General features: G+C 46.2%; 1 protein-coding gene across 1 annotated transcript in view; it reads left to right on the forward strand.

The window, feature by feature from the left end:
• Myo1e (myosin IE) overlaps positions 1-20545 on the forward strand; it is a 140958-nt gene that overhangs the window by 70694 nt on the left and 49719 nt on the right. The window contains exons 5-10 of the mRNA XM_069995289.1: positions 2204-2291; positions 4182-4271; positions 7073-7204; positions 10129-10263; positions 11047-11179; positions 18089-18285. Coding sequence (XP_069851390.1) covers positions 2204-2291; positions 4182-4271; positions 7073-7204; positions 10129-10263; positions 11047-11179; positions 18089-18285 — 775 coding nt within the window. The remainder of the gene's footprint in view (positions 1-2203; positions 2292-4181; positions 4272-7072; positions 7205-10128; positions 10264-11046; positions 11180-18088; positions 18286-20545) is intronic.

A 20545-nucleotide genomic window follows, 5' to 3' on the forward strand; every position in this document is an offset into this window, starting at 1 on the left:
CTAAATGGTACCAACAGAGAATCCAGAACTCTGCCTGGCTTGAGCATTGTTTGAATTGAGGTTCTTATTAGAAGACTAGAATTTTGAAAAGTAGACTCTTTTTTTTTTTTAAATTGTGAAAATACCATACAGAGGGGATACAATTACATGGGCAAGGTAATGAGTACATTTCTTATCAAGCATTGTTGCCTCCTCCTTTGTTTCCTCTTCCCATCCCTTCCCATCTCCCCCCCCTCCTCTCCCCCTGCCCCCGAAAAGTAGACTCTTTTTTAAAAAGACTAATCCTTGCCAGGCACTGGTGGCTCATGCCTGTAATCCAGAGCTACTCAGGAGGCTGATCTCTGAGGATTGCAATTCAAAGCCTGCTGGGGCAGGAAAGCCAGTGAGACTCTTTTTTTTTTTTTTTTTTTGGGTCCAGTCATGGAGCCTGAACTCTGGGCCTGGGCGCTGTCCCTCAGCTCTTCAGCTCAAGGCTAGCACCCTACCACTTGAGCCACAGCGCCACTTCCGGCTTTTTATTTTCTGCTTATGTGGTGCTGAGGAATCGAACCCAGGGCCTCATGCATGCAAGGCAAGCGCTCTACCACTGAGCCACCTTCCCAGCCCCGCCAGTGAGACTCTTATCTCCACTTAACTAGCAAAAAGCTGGAAGTAAAGCTGTGGCTCAAATGGTAGAGTACTAGCCTGGAGCACAAAGCTCAGGAACAGCACCCAGACCACACACACACACACACACACACACACACACACACACACACACACACACACACACACACACACACACACACACACACACACACACACACACACACACACACACACACACACACACACACACACACACACACACACACACACACACACACACACACACACACACACACACACACACACACACACACACACACACACACACACACACACACACACACACACACACACACACACACACACACACACACAGAGCTGGTCCTGTGCCATTACTGGTAAGAGGAAAGCAGCTTCATTCTCAGGATGTGATTAATGCCGACTGCCTCAGCGTTTAATTTTAGAACTGCCAATAGAAGGAAGTGTGCATTGCTCAGGGGCACAGTGTAACCTGAGAGGCTCCCATCCCCCTTTTCTCTTGTCCCCCCCCCCCAAGTAATATAATAGTACTAAAAGTTTGGTAAATATGGAACCCAAGTTTCTTTGGGTTCCTTACATCGATCCAAATCTCCACCAATACTTTCAGTGAAGAGTTCCAGACAATTTCCCCTCAAAGTTGTCTTTCCTTTCCCTTGCTCTCTCCTTTTCTCCTTCCTTTCTTTCATTCTTCCTTCCCTTCTCCCTTCCTCCTTCCCTCTTCCCCTTTCTCTTTATTTTCCTTTCCTTTCTTTTTCTCTCTTCTCCCTCCTTCTCTTACCTTACCTCCCCTTCCTTCTCCCTCCCTTTCTCTCCCTCCTTTCTTCCTTCCCTTCTTCCCTCCCTCCTTCCTCCTTCCTTCCTTCCCTGCTTCCTTCCCTCCTTCCCTCCTTCCTTCCTTCCCTCCTTCCTTCTATCTCTCCCTTACCCCTCCCTCCTTCTCTCCCTGCCTTCTTTCTCTCCCTCACCCCTCCCTCCCTTCCTCCCTTTTGTCCTCCCTTCTTTCCCTCCCTCCCCCCCACATCCCTTCCTCCCTCCCTCCCTCCCCCCCACCTTCCTCCCTCCCTCTGTCTCTCCTCCCCACCTCCCTCCCTCCCTCTCTCCTCCCCCTACCTACATCCCTCCCTTCCTACCCAACCTTAGGATATGGAACCCCAAGGATTTTGTGTATTCCAAGCAAGCGCTTTCAAGATACTTCCATGTTTTGTAGACTGTTGAACGCAGCCATTTTTCTGTGTATATCCACCCTTTGGCCATGACGTGCTGCCCCCCTCCCATGGTCATTCGGGCATCGCTGGGTGTGCTGTGCCTTGCGGGGGGGGGGGTGCCCTCCCATCCTGCCCATCCCGCGTCGAATGCATGGACATTCGGCATGGCTGGGTGTGCTGTGCCCTGCTCCCATCACCCCTCCAGCTCCAGCAGGACCTCCTGCCTCCCTCCCAGCTGCCTTTCCCAGCCGCTCCCCCCCCCCCCCTCCTTGCCTGCTTTCCGTCTGCATGTTGCTGTGGGTTGCTTGGTCCAGGCATGAAGGAGGACCTGGTCACTCGCCTAATGGCCATTTTCCCCCTTCTTTCCCCAGTGGAGAGAGCGGTGCCGGAAAGACAGTGGCTGCCAAATACATCATGAGCTACGTCTCCAGGGTGTCTGGAGGGGGCCCCAAGGTCCAGGTGAGCCAGCAGTCACCCCGGATTTTCTATCCACTGTACAAAAGGCAGCAACCAAGAACCACAGAATCTGCAAAGGAATAGGGTGTTTTGAGCTAGGCATACCTCATATATAATGAGTTCCTACAAATCAACAAAAGGAGGGCTGCTGGGTGCTGGCTACTAACTAATCAGGAGGTTGAAATCTGAGGATCACGGTTCAAAGCCAGCCCAAGCAGGAAAAGTCTGTGAGACTCTTAGCTCTAATTAACCAACTAAAAACTAGAGAAAAAAAAAAAAAACTGGAAGTGGAGCTGTGGCTCAAAGCCACAGAGTGTTAGCAAAAACAGCTTGAGCAAAAACAGCTCAGAAACAGCACTCAGGCCGTGAGTTCAAGTCTCATGAGTGACAACAAAAAGTACAAAAGGGAAATAGAGGATATGAAAGACAGTTCATAATAAAGGACGTGAAATGTCTTGTCATCAAACATGACAGTATGCTTGTCATAGGATGAAGAGAGTTGCTGATTCAAAGTACATAAACCCAGTACTGGTAGCTCATGCCTGTAATCCTAGCTACTTAGGAGGCTGAGATCTGAGGATTGCAGTTTGAAGCCAGCCAGGGTGGTAATGTCTGTGAGATTCTTATCTCCAATATACCAGCAAAAATCTGGAAGTAGAACTGTGGCTCAAGTGGTAGAGCACTAGCCTTGAGAAAAAAAGTCAAGTAAGAATCTGAGGCCCCAAGTTCAAGCCCCAGATTTGGCACAAACAACAACAACAACAACAACAAAACCCAGAAAAACACATCTGTGTTTTAACACAATCCCCAGATGGGTTGGGCCTAGATAAATTTGAAAAATGCCAGATTAGGGCTGGGAAAGGTGGCTCAGTGGTAGAGTACTTTGCCTTGAATGCATGAGGCCCTGGGTTCAATTCCTCAGCACCACATAAGCAGAAAAAGCCAGAACTGGCACTGTGGCTCAAGTGGTAGAGCACTAGCCTTGAGCTGAAGAGCTGAGGGACAGCGCCCAGGCCCAGAGTTTAGGCCCCATGACCGACCAAAAATTTTTTTTAAAAAAGAAAAATGCCAGATTATATTTCCATAAGATCATTTAGAGGAGAAATGGATGCATTTCCCTTGAAATCTTTTGCTTGTACTGGAGCAGATAAAGTAGTTGGGAAGGGCAGTGATTAGAAAATCTCTGGGAAGAACCACAAGGAAGTGGCCAGGTACTGTGGTACATGCTTGTAATCCCAACTACCTGAGCAGCATAGGAGGCCCTGAGAAAAGTTAAGGAGCTTCTATCTCAGTCAACAAGCTAGGCATGGTGGCATGAGTCTTTAACCCAGCTAGGCTGGGGACAGGAATCTCAATCCAGGTGAGTCAGGGCCAAACAACCTGAGGCTTTTATCTGAAAACAAAATAATGAAAGCAAAAACAGGGCTGGAGGCATGACTTAGGAGGTAGAGCACCTGCTTTGCAAGCATGAAGGTCTGAGTTCAAACTCCAGTACCACCAATGGAGGAGAGAAGGAAAAACAAGGCAATGAGATGCCCCTGTGTGTCCCAGTTTCCTTCCTGTTGTAACCTCTCCCCTCACCCACTCCAGCCAACATTGATATTGGAAAGGGTGTAATCAGTAGCATGGACCGAGAATCCGGGAGGCTTGGTTGATTCTGATTTTTTTGCTCTGGCATTCTGAATCAAGCCAGCAGACTCAAGCAGGGTGAGGGAGGCCTGTGACTTTAGAAAGTGACATTCTGAAGAAATCTTCAGGGACGCAGGGAGCAGGGGCATCTACCCCAGAGGCCTGGCAGAGCCAAGAGCTTAGGGAAAAGTGGACTGCCCTTTGCTGACTCTGTGTGTGTGTGTGTGTGTGTGTGTGTGTGTGTGTGTGTTTTCTCTCCCACAGCACGTGAAGGACATCATCTTACAGTCCAATCCGCTGCTCGAGGCCTTCGGAAATGCCAAGACAGTCCGAAACAACAACTCCAGCCGCTTTGTATGTCTATCCCCCTGGCCTCCGAGCTCCCGATCCCCCCAGGTTGAGGTCCCCAGTTAACCATAAAAGAACTTGAGGTTCTGCTGTGTTCTCAGGGGCTAGCTCCCCAGACTGCCCCCAGACAGCAAGCTCTCGTGTTTGCCTGTGGCTTGTCCTGGGGCTGAAGTTTAATTTGAAAACTCAGCAATGCAATCAGTGTAATTTTAGCTGACCATTGGTGGCTCACGCCTGTAATCCTAGCTACTCAGGAGGCTGAGATCTGAGGATTGTGGTTTGAAGCCAGCCCAGGCAAGAAAGTCTCCATGAGACTCTGATTTCCAATTAACAGCTCAAAAACCAGAATTGGTGCTGTGGTTCAAAGTGGTAGAGCTCTAGCCTTGAGCAAAAAAGCTGAAGGACAGAGGCCTTGAGTTTAAGCCCCATGACCAACCAAAAAAACAAAAGTGACTGGGGTTCCAAAGTACCCCTTAAATGGCCTAGGCTTATAAAAAAAATCACCTCTTCTATCCATCATGAGGGATCACAGTTCAAGGGCAGCCCAAGCATAAAAATTCCTCAGCCCCCATCTTGGTCAGTAACTGGGCATGATGACACACATCTGTCATCTCAACCGTGGTAACAAGTGTAAATAAGGAGGATCGTGTTCCAAGCTGGTCCAGATTTACAAAGAAACCTCTGCTTCCCCAGTAGCCTTGATTTGCGTGAATCAAGCATTTCTTTATTGTACTTATTTATCAGGTCCAGCACTAAAACTGACCAGCAGCCACTCAGGAGGCCGATTCTGGGCTGTATGGGAAATAAGCAGTTGGAACTTTCAGAGAAAACCCATTTCCTTTTCATGCTCTATTTTGCAAGGAAGTTTCTGTTTCCAAAAGAAATCTCCCTAGCTAATTTGTACCATGCAGCCACTGTCCCATTCCCTCATGCCTTCCATCCATTAGGCTTATCAGCTCATTCCTTGTTGCCTGCTCCTAACTCATCTACTTGTTCCATTATCCCTCTTTAAAAAAAAAAAAAAAAAAGCCAGTCCTGCAGCTTGAATTCAGGGCCTTGAATGTTGTCCCTGAGCTTCTATACTCAAGGCTAGAACTCTATCACTTGAGCCACAGCTCTACTTCTGGCATTTTGGTGGTTAATTAGAGATAAGAGTGCAATCTGGCTTCAAACCATGATCCTCAGATTTCAGCCTCCTGAGTAGCTAGGATTAAAGGTGTGAGCCACCAGTACCAGGCTCTTTTTGTTTTTCCCCCCGGTCCTGAAGTTTGAAATCTGGGCCTGGGCACTGTCCCTGAGCTTCTTTTGCTCAAGGCTAGTGCTCTACCACTTGAGCCACAGCTCCATTTCTGGCTTTTTAAAGTAATTTATTAGAGATAAGAGTCTCACAGATGTTCCTGCCTGGGCTGGATTCGAACCATGATCTTTAGGTCTCAGCCTTCCCAGTAGCTAGAATTACAGGTGTGAGCCACTGGCACTCAGTTGATTTTTTTTTTTTTAAGCTCAATGCTGGGCTTGTTTAATCTTGAAGTTCCTAGGTAATAAAATAGAGAGAGAGAGAGAGAGAGAGAGAGAGAGAGAGAGAGAGAGAGAGAGAGAGAGAGGGAGAGAGAGAGAGAGAGGCAAACATAGTTTTTATCCAATCTTCTCCCCCAGTCATTAATCTAAATCTGCCTTGTAGAAGTCTAACCTTCTAGCCAGCCAACCCCACCCACCTGCCTTAGAGATCAGGGCAAAAAAAAAATAATCATTATTTTTGATTTTTTTTTTCCACTATCAATTGTTGTTTTTCTTTGGAGGGGGCTTCAGTCAATTTTTATAAATAGCAAAAGCCCAGCATGTATTATTTATGTGATTATAAAGCTTCATACCCCCATGATGGACAGACAGATGGACACGAGAACTGATGAGGCAGGCTCTTTTCACACATGTGCCTTCATCTCCCTCCCTCCCCATCTTCCCCCTCCCTCCCCCTCACCAGCCACCTCTGAAGGCACCAAAATACGCCTTCACCTATACCGAGACAAATGTGCATGTCAAACCATACATTATTTTCTACCTCTTAGACAGGCAATTATTTCAAAAAGTTGAGAACAGCACCTGTAATCCTAAGCTACTCAGGAGGCTGAAATCCAGAGGCTCACAGTTTGAAGCCAGCCTGGGCAGAAAAGCCTATGAAGAGTCTATCTTCTTGTCTCTAGTTAATCACCAGAAAGTCAGAAGTGGGGCTATGGCTCAAGTAGTAGAGCACCAGCCTTGAGCACAAAAACTCAAGATCAGTGCCCAGGCCCTAAGTTCAATCTTGAGGACACACACAGGCAGAATGTGAGCAAGAGGGAAATAACTTACAGAGTTTACTTATAATAAAATATTTTTATTTCAGTGTGTGTTCCAGCAGTTTTGGGGTAAAAGGGATGGACAGCCTTTAGGCTAATTTTGCTCAAAGCACTGAAGTGTACAGAGGGAAAAACTTGCTTCCATCAGTTAGAGTTCACTGCTTGTGACCTCGGGTTTTCTGGTTCATTTTCTCTGCCTTCCATGGGAAGAAAATGGGCCCAGCATCTCCCATATACCTTATTTAGTCTGGCTGGGACCCTAGATTTCCCATTCTGAATACAGAACTGTGGGAGTGGACCACACAGCTCTGGTGATTGTTTGAGATGAAGGCCTGGGGGAAGTGTAGCCCAGAGTTGGGCATGGGTTCCGGACTTGGCTCTCCTGCACGAATTTCCTTGTATTATGTGCAGTGTCCTGAGCTGCGGGCTGTGTTTACTGACCCTCACAGGACATCCTTACCTTGCTTGCAGGGGAAATACTTTGAAATCCAGTTCAGCCCAGGTGGGGAACCAGATGGCGGAAAGATCTCCAACTTCCTTCTAGAAAAATCCAGAGTGGTCATGAGGAACCCTGGCGAGAGAAGTTTCCACATCTTTTACCAGGTTTCTATTTTTTTTTAATTTTTTCTTTTCTAACCCCCCCCTCTCCATGTTAAAAAAGAATCTTTTTTCCTTTTGTTCTTCTCAGTCCTCTGGCTTAGACTGCTGATGGCTAGAGAAGAGACAAAGCAGAGTCTCCTTTGAATAAAGTTACAATAATTCAGGAAGGGTCGGTATCCTTTCAAAATAAAAGTCAGAGTGTTTGATTCATGGCCAGATGGGAATTCACCAGGGGTGGGGGAATGAGGAAAGGGCTGTGCTGAGGAGGGACGGCCCTGGGTATGGAGTAGAAGGGACAGTCATCAGGGAAGTTGGGTAACCAGACCCAAAGCTATTCTGTAAGCCAGGACTCAGCCAGTTGGCAATGCCAATGTCTCCAACAAGGAAGCTGTTAGGTACTGAGACATCCTGAATGCCTCCTTGGCCACTTGCCACTGGGACCCCAGAGAAGCGTGCGGGATGCTGATAAAATAGCATTCTGGGGTTCAGTAATCACATGATCCAGCTTTGTGAATTTTATTTTATGTTGATTTTGTGCCAGTCCTAGGACTTGAACTCAGGGTCTGGCTGCTGTCCCTAAGCTTTACTGCTCAAGGACAGGGTTTTAACCACTTGAGCCACAGCTCTTTGGTGGTTAATTAGAGATAAAAGCCTCATGGACTTTCCTGCCCAGGCTGGATCCTCATATCTCTATGATCTTCAGCTCTCAGCCTCCTGAGTAGCTTGGATTACAGGCGGTAGCCACTAGTACCCAGCTTGATTCAGCCCTGGTAGCAGGAGGAGGTTCACACAGATGAAGCCTGGACCAGAACACAGCCTCTCTTTTGTAAATATTGTGGGGTTGGCACACGGAATGCCCGTTTGTGTCTCTGATGGGCCACGGCTGTCTCTCCCCACGTCTTCCTTCTGTGATAGTTCTTTGCAAGTTTAAAATCCATCCTGCTGACAGAATGTCTGCCATGCATATTGACAAAACACTGTGAATTAATTTCTTGCCCTTCCAAGAATTGATTGTTAAGTGGTTGGAGCCCTTTAAGATCGTCTCGTCCAGACATAGAGTGGGCATCAAGAGACAGCAGTGGATGAGGAGGATCTAAAAGAAACAGATCTATGGCAGGTTTAAAATATGCACTGTGGGGTTAGGAGAGTAGAGGAGCCAGTTCTACTTTGAAAAACCCTAAGTGAAGCTGGCAGTATAGCTCAGTAGTAGAGCACTTGCCTAGCATGCATAAGGACCTGGGTTCAATCCCTACCCCTGACATACACACTTTCTCTTAAAATCTTTTGAACACACACAGAGTCAAAAACAAGTCAGGCAGGAATTAATTGGTTATAATTTAATGATAACCAGTGCTAAGAATTAGAATTTAGGGCTGGGAAGGTGACTCAGTGGTAGAGCGCTTGCCTTGCATGCCTGAGGCCCTGGGTTCGATTCCTCAGCACCACATAAGCAAAAAGGAAAAAAGCTGGAAGTGGCGCTGTGGCTCAAGTGGTAGAGCGCTAGCCTTGAGCTGAAGAGCTGAGGGACAGTGCCAAGGCCCACAGTGCAGGCCCCACGACTGGACTGGACCCCCCCCCCAAAAAAAAAAAAAAAAGAATTAGAATTTACAGAAACACAAGTGGTAGAGTGCTAGCCTTGAACAAAAGTAGCTCAGGGACAGTGCTCAGGCCCTGAATTCAAGCCCCAAGACTGGCAAAAGAAGAAAAAAAAAAAAAAAGAATTTAGCCAGGTACCAGTGAGTGACTCAGGCCTATAATCCTAACTACTCAGGAGGCTGAGATTTGAGGATCATGGTTCAAAGTCAGCCCAGGCAGGAAAATCTGTGAGACTCTTATCTCCAGTAAGCCAGACAACTGGAAGTGGCACTGTGTGGCTCAAGTGGTAGAGAACTAGCCTTGAGCTGAAGAGCTGAAGGACAGCGTCCAGACCCAGAGTTCAAGCCCCACAATCAACCAAAAAAAAAAAAAAATTTACAGAGCCATGATAGAGCATAGTTGCTCACATCTCTGATCCAAGTCTGGTGGTGCACATCTGTGATCTGTCTCAGCCTGTGGTGGGAATCAGTAGGTAGGAGAATCATGGTCTACACCAGACCAAGAGAAAAACATAAGATCTGATTCTGAAGATATGTGAAGCAAAGGCTGAGGTAAGGCTTAAGTGATTCAGCCCTTGCCTAGGAAGTATGAGCCTCTTAGTTCAAACCCTAGTGCTTCCAACAAGTAAATAAATAAATAACATACACAAGACTCTGAGTTCAATAAATTGATTAGTAGCAAGTACAAGGACCTGGATTTGGTAACTCAGGGTTTGATAAATATATGTATATATGCGTATATTGAATAAGAAAAATGAATAGGTACAAAAATGAATAGAACAAAATGACTACAATAGAATGAATAAAATAGAAATGAATAGGAATATAGAAGGGAATGGGCAGAATAGAATAGAAAAAAATGTATAGAATGATTAGACTAGAAATGATTAGAATAGAATGAATAGAGATAGAATAAATGACTAGAAATAGAAAAATACATAGAGTGATTAGAGTAGAATGAATACAAATAGCATAAATGAATAGAAAAAGAAATAGGATGGAATAGAATAGAAAAAAATGAATGATTAGAATGAATGAATAGAAATTGAATAAATAATAGAATAGATTGAATGGAATGGAATGGAACAGAATAGGATAGAACAGAATGGAATAAATGAATAGAATATCAAAAATGAATAGAAGAAATAGAATAGAAGAAAGGAGTAGAGAACAGAACAACAATTTGCAGAGGTGGTTTGGGGTTATATCCAGAAGAACAGGTACTCAGCAACCCCTCGCGTTTTGGAGACAAGGCCCACTCACATAGAGAGCTGGCTGAGTCCTTGGCGGGCCACACCCTGGGCCTCCCTGAACATTGCTGTTTTGCCACAGCTCATCGAGGGCGCCTCTGCCGAGCAGAAGCACAGCCTGGGCATCACCAGCATGGACTACTATTATTACCTGAGCCTGTCCGGGTCCTACAAGGTTGATGACATCGATGACAAGCGAGAGTTCCAGGAAACTCTGGTAAGTGCACATGACATGCCCCACCAAACACTCCTTCCTTCCTTCCTTCCTTCCTTCCTTCCTTCCTTCTGCCTTTCTTTCTTTCTTTCTTTCTTTCTTTCTTTCTTTCTTTCTTTCTTTCTTTCTTTCTTTCTTTCTTTCTTTCTCTCTCTCTCTTTCTTTCCTTCCTTCCTTCCTTTCTTTCCTTTCTTTCTTTCCTTCCTTCCTTCCTTCCTTCCTTCCTTCCTTCCTTCCTTTCCTTCCTTCCTTCCTTCCTTCCTTCCTTCCTCTCTCTCTCTCTCTCTCTCTCTCTTTCTTTCTTTCTTTCTTTCTTTCTTTCTTTCTTTCTTTCTTTCTTTCCTTTCTTTCTTTCTTTCTTTCTTTCTTTCTTCTGGTCCTGGGACTTGAACTCAGGGCCTGGACACTGTCCCTGAGCTTCTTTTGCTCAAGGCTAGCACTCTACCACTTGAGCTACAGTGCCACTTCCAGCTTTTTCTTTTTATGTGGTGCTGAGGAATTGAACCCAGGGCTTCCTGCATGCAAGGCCAGCACTCTACCACTAAGCCACATTCGTAGCCAGAGAGGTGACTTTGCAAGCAGAGGTCTCCGAGGCACAGATGTGGAGGCTGTAGCTGCTCATAGAACCTTCCAGGCACTCCGAGGGGCACCTAAGTTGTATGGCATGTCAGCCCAACTTTTCCAGGATGGGTATGAGTGCATTGGGCAGTAAGCACATTGACAGAGATGTGACTCTCTAACGCGACCGGGTCCATGGTGATGCATCTGACTGCTTCTTCCGCTTAGCATGCCATGAACGTCATCGGCATCTTCACAGAAGAGCAGACGCTGGTGCTGCAGATCGTGGCCGGTGTCCTCCACCTGGGGAATATCAGCTTCAAAGAAGTGGGGAACTACGCGGCGGTGGAGAGTGAAGAATGTACGTATGGGCTGAGTAGTGGCGGGGGTTGGGGAATGGGGGGGTTCAGTTTTGCTTACAGCTACCTAGATCGCTGCTTCAGCCCAATCCCACCTGGGGTATATCTCTCTGCAAAAGGATGACAAGTGATCCAGGTGCCAGTGGCTCACGCCTATCATTGTGACTACCGAGGAGACTGAGATCTGAGGATCATGGTTCAAGACCAGCCCAGGCAAAAAAAAAGTCCTTGAGGGCTAGGAAGGTAGCTCAGCAGTAGAGTGCATGCCTTGCAAGCATGAGGCCCTGGGTTCGATTCCTCAGCACCACATAAACAGAAAAAGCCAGAAGTGGCACTGTGGCTCCAGTGGTAGAACACTAGCCTTGAGCTGAAGAGCTGAGGGACAGCGCCCAGACCCAGAGTTCAGGCCCCATGACCGGCAAAAAAAAAAAAAGTCCTTGAGACTCTAATCTCCAATGGACCACCAGAAAACCAGAAGTTGCTCAAGGACAGTGCTCAGGCCCTAAATCCAAGCCCCAGGATTACCCCCCCCCCCCACACACACACAAGGTGACAAATGTTTTTATAATGATCATGAGAAAGACTCAACCTTTTCCTTCCTCTCCTCACTTCCAGCATCTGTATGTCCCACATTATAGATGATTAATAAAAGCATTGCTTTTTTGTATGTGTGCCAGTCTTGGGACTTGAACTCAGGGCCTAGGCATTGTCCCTGAGCTTTTGTGTTCAAGGGTAGCACTCTACCACTTGGGCTGTAGGTCCACTTAACTCAGTGGTTAATTGGAGATAAGAGTCTCATGAACTGCCCTGACCAGGCTGGCTTCAAACTGTGATCCTCAGATTTCAGCCTCCTGAGTAGTTATGATTATAGAGATGAGCCACTGGTGCCTAGCTTGCTTGCTTGCTTTTTTTTTCCTTCCTTCCTTCCTTCCTTCCTTCCTTCCTTCCTTCCTTCCTTCCTTCCTTCCTTTCTTTCTTTCTTTCTTTCTTTCTTTCTTTCTTTCTTTCTTTCTTTCTTTCTTTCTTTCTTTCTTTCTTTCTTTCTTTCTGTAAAATGCCTTTTTCCCCCTTATTAACCATGGCAGAGTTTGAACTCAGAGCATCACACTTACTCTGTAAGTGCTTTACCACTTGAGCCACACCCTATGAAATCATTTCAATTTGTTACTAATCTTGCAGAAGTCTGAGAGTTTCACATCCAGGTTTAAAGATACACATGATTATGAAAGTTCCTTAAAAAAAAAAAAAGACACACATGAATGTCTTAGATTTGTGGTGAAGTGAAAAGCTGAGTCATTTAATGCAACTTTTTTCTTCTCTGGCTTTTGTCTCCATCCATCTAAAAAGTGATTCCCAGGAGACAATGGCTCATGCCTGTGATCCTAGCTACTCAGGAGGCTGAGATCTAAGGATCGTGGTTCCAAGCCAGCCTAGGCAGGAAAGTCTGTGACACTCAGATCTCCAATGAACCACCTAAAAGCTGGAAGTGGAGCTGTGGCTCAAATGGTAGAGTGCTAGTTAGCCTTGAGCAAAAAGAAAAAAAAAGAAAAAAGCTCAGGATCAGCATCCAAGGCCTTGAGTTCAAGCCCCAGGATGGGCACCAAACAAACAAAAGAAAGTGATAGAATAGTAGATAGTGTGGATAGCTAGATAGTGTGGGCAGATGTGGAAAGCCACCAGGTTTGTCCTGAGGTTGGATTGAATTTGACTTCTGAATGTAGAAAGAAGTCAACTTTGTTAAGTGCGTTGGGATTTCTGCATGAGACTTCGACTGTTAACTGTGTTGAGATTTCTGCATGAGCTTTGCTCTCATGATGGTATGGGAAGCAATCCAGTGCTGCTGCCTGCTGGGAAATGGTCCTGCTTCCACGTTGTTTGCTTGAACTCCCTTTGCTTTCCTTTGCTTATGATCTGCCCCACATACCATGGCATCCACGACCTTCCAGGCTGCCCCCCGCCCCCCCCCGCCTGCTTGAACCCACCCAGGAAGGCATTTCTTCCTTTCTCAGCATTCTTCCAAGATGATAAATTTAGCTCCTGAGTAATAAATAGTGTCCCCACTCATTGCTGACTGGGCACTGAGTATATTTCCATCCCAAATAAGGGTGGCTTAGATGCATTTTTATTTGCTTTTCTCATAAAAGAGGGAAGTTCTGCTAACTTCTGATGAGTATCTGACTATGATGAATTGGGTTTACCAGGAAGTCGAGGGTAAAACAATAATAATAATAATTTAAAAAGAACGGGGTGTCTATCCAGAAAGCTGAGCAATGGGAGTATTAAGATCAGAGTATGTGTCTGCCGACACTATCCTTGGCCTGAGAAATGCACCCCGGTGTCTGGGAGACCATTTCCCCTTGACCCCCATTTCCTCCTCTGTGGAGTTTGGTGATGGTGTGTGAGGAAACACACTGGCTTTCTCTCGCCTCTTGAGTAGGAAAATCCTCTACAACCAAGTACCAGTGGCTCACACCTGTCATCCTAGCTAGTCAAGAGGCTGAGATCTGAGGATCGTGGTTCCAAAGCAGTAGAGCACGAAACCTTGAGTACAAAAGCTCAGGGACAGCACCCAGGCCCCTGAGTTCAAGCCCCAGGACTTGCACAAAAGAACAAGAAGTGAAAGATCCTCTACTGCTTCTCGCCGTTTGAGAACAGCTGCGGCCTGAGCCAGCCCGCGCCTTCCCTCGGCTATGTGATTGTCTGGTTGTCTGATTCCTCCCTGAGGTGTGGTGTTTGTGGCCTTCTCTGTCAGATGAACACAGTCTGGCATTGGCAGATTCTCTCCCTGAAGGAGCCAAGTAGGTCTAACATTAGGGTAGACCATGTTCCTTATCTTTTCTTTTTCAAAATCTGGTTCTGGATTTTGTTCTGTGGGTGGGTCTTATACTGATGCTGTAAAAGGGGTATCGCTCCATGCACCCCTGTGCATTCAATGCGTGCCTCTCAATATCAGCCAGGGTTCCAAGAATATTAAAACAACCGCACTCACCCATTCAATTCCCCTATTTTTGTGTTGCGATGAGAGTTGGTAATTCAGTGCTCTATATAGTTGCTTTCTTATGGGACATTATTGTCCTGGAGATGATTCTGTATCAGATCAGAAAGGAGCTTCATCCTTTTTGTTAGCTGTGTAGTATTCTGTCGCTTGACTTGACTTGGATTGATTGAAGCCATCACCTGATGCCGAGGAAGAAGATTGTTTTGATCTTCTGAATGAACTTTCTAGGGTGAATATGTGTCATAGGTTTTGTTTGTGCGTGGTTTGTTTTTGGTGGCACTATGATTTGAACTTGGGCCTTTTTGCTTGCTAGGCTGGCCCTGTAATGATGACCTAGACCTGCAGCCCATTTTTGCACAGATTGTTTTTGAAAGAGGCTTTTACTTCCTGTCCAGGCATGTACATGAACCACAATCCACCTGATTTAGAGCTAGGCCAACATGCCTAGCTCTTGGTTTTGAGAGACGGTATGGGAGAGGGCTCATCTCATGAACTTTCTGTCGGGGCTAACCTCATACCACAATCCTCCAAATCTCAGCCTCCTAAGGAAGTAAGATTAAAGGCATGAGCTACAGGTGCTGGGCCTTAGTGGCATACATTTATAATGGAGAAGAGAGTCTCACAGACTTTCCTGCCAGGGCTGGCTTTGAACCACCATCCTTAGAACCTCGGTCTTCAGTAGCTTGTAGCTGGTGACTGTGAGTCACTAGTGCATCCTGAACACAAAGAAACCCCATTTTCCTTTTAAATTTGTCAAAGGGGGAATTTTGCCACATCGTTGAAGGTTTTTCTCTCTTTCCTGCACCCAAAATTTAAATGGGGGGAAAAAAATCAAGCCCAACTTTGCTTTCTACTTTCACGCGATAATAGGAACCTATCTCCATTGAAGCATTCCTTTTTAGGAATGGTTTTCCTTGTTGTTTTACATGACTCTCAATGAGAATTCATCCTTCTCTCTTTCCTCCTCTACTTCCCCCAAGCCTCTGGGACCTCTGTTCTTACTCACACAACCTCATGGAAATTCCCAGCCTGAAGGAAGTCAGGAGAAACAGCCCTATAATTTCAGCACCAGGCTGGCCACTGAAGAAAATATGAGGCCATAAAAAGCTTGTGCTTGGAAAACCTGGCGTGGAGTTTGTCCAAACCAAGTACTCTTTATTTCCTCTCTAGTCGGCTTGGCTGTTTTGCTAAGCTTGTGGCTCTGATTCCTAGCCAAATTCCAGGCCTTGTTTTTGGAGGTATCTACCACCCTCAAGTCCCTCCCTGTTCTGTAGGATGAAAGGCTGGGCTGTGCCTTTGTCTCTTCTGGAGAGAGAGAGAGAGAGAGAGAGAGAGAGAGAGAGAGAGAGAGAGAGAGAGAGAGAGTATGTGTGTATGTGTGTGTGTGTCCTTCTGTCTATCCCTGTCTGTCCTGTGGCTTGAACTCAAGGCCTGGGGCCCATCTCTGAGCTTTTCTACTCAAGGCTAGCACTCTACCACTTTGACCCACAGCTCCACTTCTAGTTTTCTGGTGACTCATTGGAGATTAGAGTCTCACGAACTTCCCTGTCTGGGCTGGCTTCGAACCGTGATCCTCAGACCTCAGCCTCTTGAGTAGCTAGGATTACAGGCCTGAGCCACTTGCACCCAGCTTGTTGGGAGTATTTTGGGGAAGCATTCAAATCAATGACGCATTCCTTATTCTAGCATTCTACTATTTTCCAATCTGTGTTCGCCAACTGAATCTCCAGCAACTGAAGGCTGAGAAATGTCAGCTTCCATACACCCCAACACCACCTGTGCCATTCTAACAGCTCAGCCTTGGCGGGGAGGTTTGTGTTTTTTCCACCATTAGCATCTGTCTTTTAATATTAGTTATTAGTACTATATATTTTTTTATCAACTTACTTTTGATCGTGTGAGAGCCTGGTGCTTGTTAGGCAAGTACTCTGTCCCTTGAGCCAGGTACCTTGCCATTTTTCCTTGGTTGTTTTTGTATCCAGGCCAACCATCCTCCTATTTATGCTTCCGGTATAGTTGGCATGCTGGACAAACACCAGGACCACCAGCGTTTTATTGATTGACATAGTCTCATGAATTTTTTTTTTCAGGTCCTGGGGCTTGAACTCAGGGCCTGGGCACTGTCCTTGAGCCTGTCAGTGCTCAAGGCAAGTGCTCTACCACTTGAGCCACAGCACCACTTCTAGCTTTTTCTGTTTATGGAGTAACCAGGGCTTCATTTGTGCTAGGCAAGCACTCTATCACTAAGCCACATTCCCAGCCCAATGAGGTTTTTTTTTTAATGCTTGGACCAGTCTCAGCCCTAAATCCTCCTGATTTCTGCCTCCCGAGGACCTTGTGTATACTTGGTACCCAGTATTGTCATAAAATTTTCCATACAACTTTCAGTAAGAGACATTTGGTCAAGCTTTATGCTGAAAAAGTTCATAATTTTCATTTGCATCTGTAAAAGTCTTTAATTCATCCTGAGACAACTGGAACTTTTCTTTCAGGCCTGAGAATACTATCATTTATTCACAGTGGAGCACACTGATTAGAAATCAAGAAAACCCCAGGTCTAACACAGCCCTCTTCTTGGTATTAAGTCCTCAAACAAGTTGCCTGGCCATGAGCCTCATTTTGTTTCTTTCTTTCTTTGTGATGGCCCTTGGGCTTGAACTCAGGGCCTGGGCGCTGTCCCTGAATGTGTGTGCGTGTGCGTGTGCGTGTGTGTGTGTGTGTGTGTGTGTGTGTGTGTGTGTGTGTGTGTGTTCAAGGCTAGCTTCCTACCACTTTGAGCCACAGTGTGGCTTCTGGTTTTCTGGCATTTATTTGAAAGTTAGAGTCATGGACTTTCCTGTCTGGGCTGGCCTCGAACCATGATCCTCACATCAGCTCATTGATAACAGGTGCTTCAGGGTCCTTGAAAACATTGAACCCCTTTCATACCCCCCAGGAAGAAAACTATCTGAAGCCAAGGAAATGTGTTTTGATTGACTTCCATCCAGGGCATCTGGCCATAAGCTCAGAGAAGTGTCTATTTTAGGAATTTCGCCACCATCATAGTGGTCCTTCTTGGACTGCTAATTTGTGTGATTGGAAATCATCATAGGAATTGGCTTATGTAGTTAAAAAGAAAACAAAAAAACAAATCTGGGAGCCAAGTATCTGTGGCTCATGCCTGTAATCAATCCTAGCTACTCAAGAAGCTGAGGACTGAGGATCGTAGTTCAAAGCCAGCCCAAGTAGGAAAGCCTGTGAGACTTTTACAGTTAACCACTGGGAGGGGGGAGGAGAGGGGGGAAACCAACAGAAGTGGCTGGTGACTCAAAGTGGTAGAGTGTTAGCCTTGAGCTGAGGGACACAGTACCAAGGCCCTGAGTTCAAGCCCCTGACAGCAATAAAATAAAAAGACAAAATAAAAAACAAGAAGCTCAAGTGTAGCACCCAGGTCCTGAGTTCAAGCTCTAGGACCAGCACGAAAACAAAAACAAAAAACACCCAAACCTAAAAAAAACTAGCCTAGGCACCAAAGTCCATGAGACTCTTCAGTTAACCAGTAAAAAAATGGGAAGTGGAGGTATGGCTCAAGTGGTAAAGTACCAGTCTTGGTTGATATGTTCAAGCAAGAGCAGCAGGCCCCAAACTCAAGCTCTAGTACTAGTACATGAGCTCTCTCTCTCTCTCTCTCTCTCTCTCTCTCTCTCTCTCTCTCTCTCTCTCTCTCTCTCTCTCTCTCTCTTAGAGGAGGAAACAAAATAGGTAAATGTGTAAGGATCTCTTTTGCTGGACAGGACTTTTATTTGGGGGGGGGCAGAAATTGGGGGGTTAACCATAATCCATGTATCTGTGCACACGGTGCCCCATCCACAGCTCCGTGCATTTGGGAGGTGGGTTCTAATTGTGAAAGACGATCGTGTTTTCTCTCCTGCAGTTCTGGCTTTTCCTGCTTACCTGCTGGGGATTAACCAGGAGCGGCTGAAGGAGAAGCTGACTAGCCGGCAGATGGACAGCAAGTGGGGTGGGAAGTCAGAGTCCATCCACGTGACTCTCAACGTGGAGCAGGCCTGTTACACCCGGGACGCGCTCGCCAAGGCCCTTCACGCCCGCGTGTTTGATTTCTTGGTGGATGTAAGTCAATGTAGGTTGATGAGCGGATAGGGGTGAGGGGAGAGGGGAGGAGGAGGAAGAGGCTTCAGAGGAAATTTCGTGAAGGTTTGTTTTCATGCATGAGATCAACCCTTCCCTTCCTGACCCAAGTTGTCCACCTCTTCTCTGTGGATCTTCTGGGATGCTTTCAGCCAGCTTTTTCTTCTAAGCATTTCTGGCTTGTACTTCTCGTGTTCGGCGCTTACTAGAAACATTAGCTAAAGCTGACATGATGACGTTCCTTCTGTATTACACACTTCAGTAGAGCCAGGATGAGTGGCCAGAAAAAGGAAACTCATGATCCTGTGGCCTTCCTTGATTTCTGGAGTCTAAAGATTTAAGAATGTTGTATGTGTCATGCATTGCTGTGTAACAAATGGATCTCATATATAGCTGCTTGCAGTTAGAACTTTACTCTGTGTGTGTGTGTGTGTGTGTGTGTCCGTCCATCCGTCCGTCCATGTCCGCCAGTATGTATGTATGTATATGTGTACGTGCTGGTACGGGCTCTTGAACTCAGGGCCTGAGTGCTATCCCTGAGCTTTTTCACTCAAGGTTGGTGCTCTCCCACTTGGAGGAGACCCTAAGCGCTCATCTCGGTTGAGTTACTGTCCAGTGCTGAACATCAAGGACTTTTCTTGCCACCCATGCCTCAGTTTCTCTGTGGTAAAGTGATTAACACTCACTTCTGCTGGCATTTAAACTGGGCATTTATACTATGTGCCAGCCACTAAGTGTTTCCTACTTAGCGATGAGCCATTTTCTTTCTCGGGGAAAATCTTCCTGGTAATTCATAAAATGGTAGAGTTTGCCACTTCTAGAAATTTTTCTCCCTGATATATTCCTCCCTCTTCTGCCTCCTTTGCTAATTCTTCCTCCTCTACCCCATTGTAACTTGTCCTGCTGATACTGAATTGTGCTGTCTTTCTCGGTAACCAAGAACCCGGATTTCAGCTTCCCATTGGTTACATTTAATCCCAAAGCCACCTCCCTGCCACCCTAACTGTTCAGGAGGCTGAGATCTAAGGATCACAATTCAAACGCCAGCCCAGGTAGGAGAAAGTCCATGAGACTCTTTTCTCTTTTCAATTTTTTTTGGTCGGTCCTGGGGCTTGAACTCTGGGCCTGGGCACTGTCCCTGCACTCTTCAGCTTAAGGGGAGCACTCTACCACTTGAGCCACAGCGCCACTTCTGGTTTTCTAGTGGTTTATTGGAGATAAGAGTCTCACGGACTTTCCTGCCCGGGCTGGCTTTGAACCACAATCCTCAGATCTCAGCCTCCTGAGTAGCTAGGATTACAAGCGTGAGCCACCAGCACCTGGCTATGAGACTCTTTTCTTCAGTGAACCAGCAAAAAGCCAGAAATGGAGCTGTGGCTTAGGTGGTAGAGTGCTAATCTTGAGCTAAATAAATAAATAAATAAGTAAAGGTAAGGAACAGCACCCAGGCCCTGAGTTTAAGCCTCAGGATCGGCACACACAGAGAAATACTCATGGTTACCATCCGCAGACAGCTTGAATTTTGTATGAGCTGATGGCCTTGGCACTCAGACACTGCGTGAGGCAATCGCTAGATAATTGCCAAATCATGAACAACAAAAACGATAGTTACAAATTATGTAAAATTGGTTCTTCATGAAAAAGAGGTCTTTTTAACTTCGATCCTTCTAATGCTATTTTCTTCTTGTCAAAGCTTCCTGAGGAAAGCTAACTCTGCCAAAAATTAATGGTTTCCATCATGAAGCAAACATTTTTTTTCCCCCTACCACAGTCTTTTTTTTTTTTTTTTGCATTGTAATGGTTTTCTACATTACCTAACCTTGTGCTATAGCGCTGTTCACGTGCATGCACATGCCACGCTAGTTACGTGGGCTTCAACCCAGCCTTGGAGCTGTCTCCTTAAGTTTTTCACTCAAGGTTGGGCTGTACTGCTTGAGTCACAGCTCCATTCAGGCTTTTTGCTGGTATAGTGAAGATGAGCATCTCCCAGATTTTTCTGTTGAGACTGGTTTTGAACTGTGATCTGCAGATCTCAGCTTCCTGAGCAGCTAGGATTATAGGCATGCGCCACTGGTGCCCGGCAAGACCTCTTTGAAAGCTCCAATTCCCCTTATATGCTCATCACAAGGGTGCCCCCTCCCCCTGCCCCCCCTCCCTCTCCAACCCCTCCCCCCCCCCCCCCCCCCCCCGTGTGCCTGTTGTTCATATGAAGGAATGCACAGGCGCTGATGGGCTTACCCTT

Source organism: Dipodomys merriami, unplaced genomic scaffold (genome assembly GCF_024711535.1).
Source record: "Dipodomys merriami isolate MVZ:Mamm:240054 unplaced genomic scaffold, mDipMer1.0.p SCAF_48, whole genome shotgun sequence".
NCBI lineage: Eukaryota > Metazoa > Chordata > Mammalia > Rodentia > Heteromyidae > Dipodomys > Dipodomys merriami.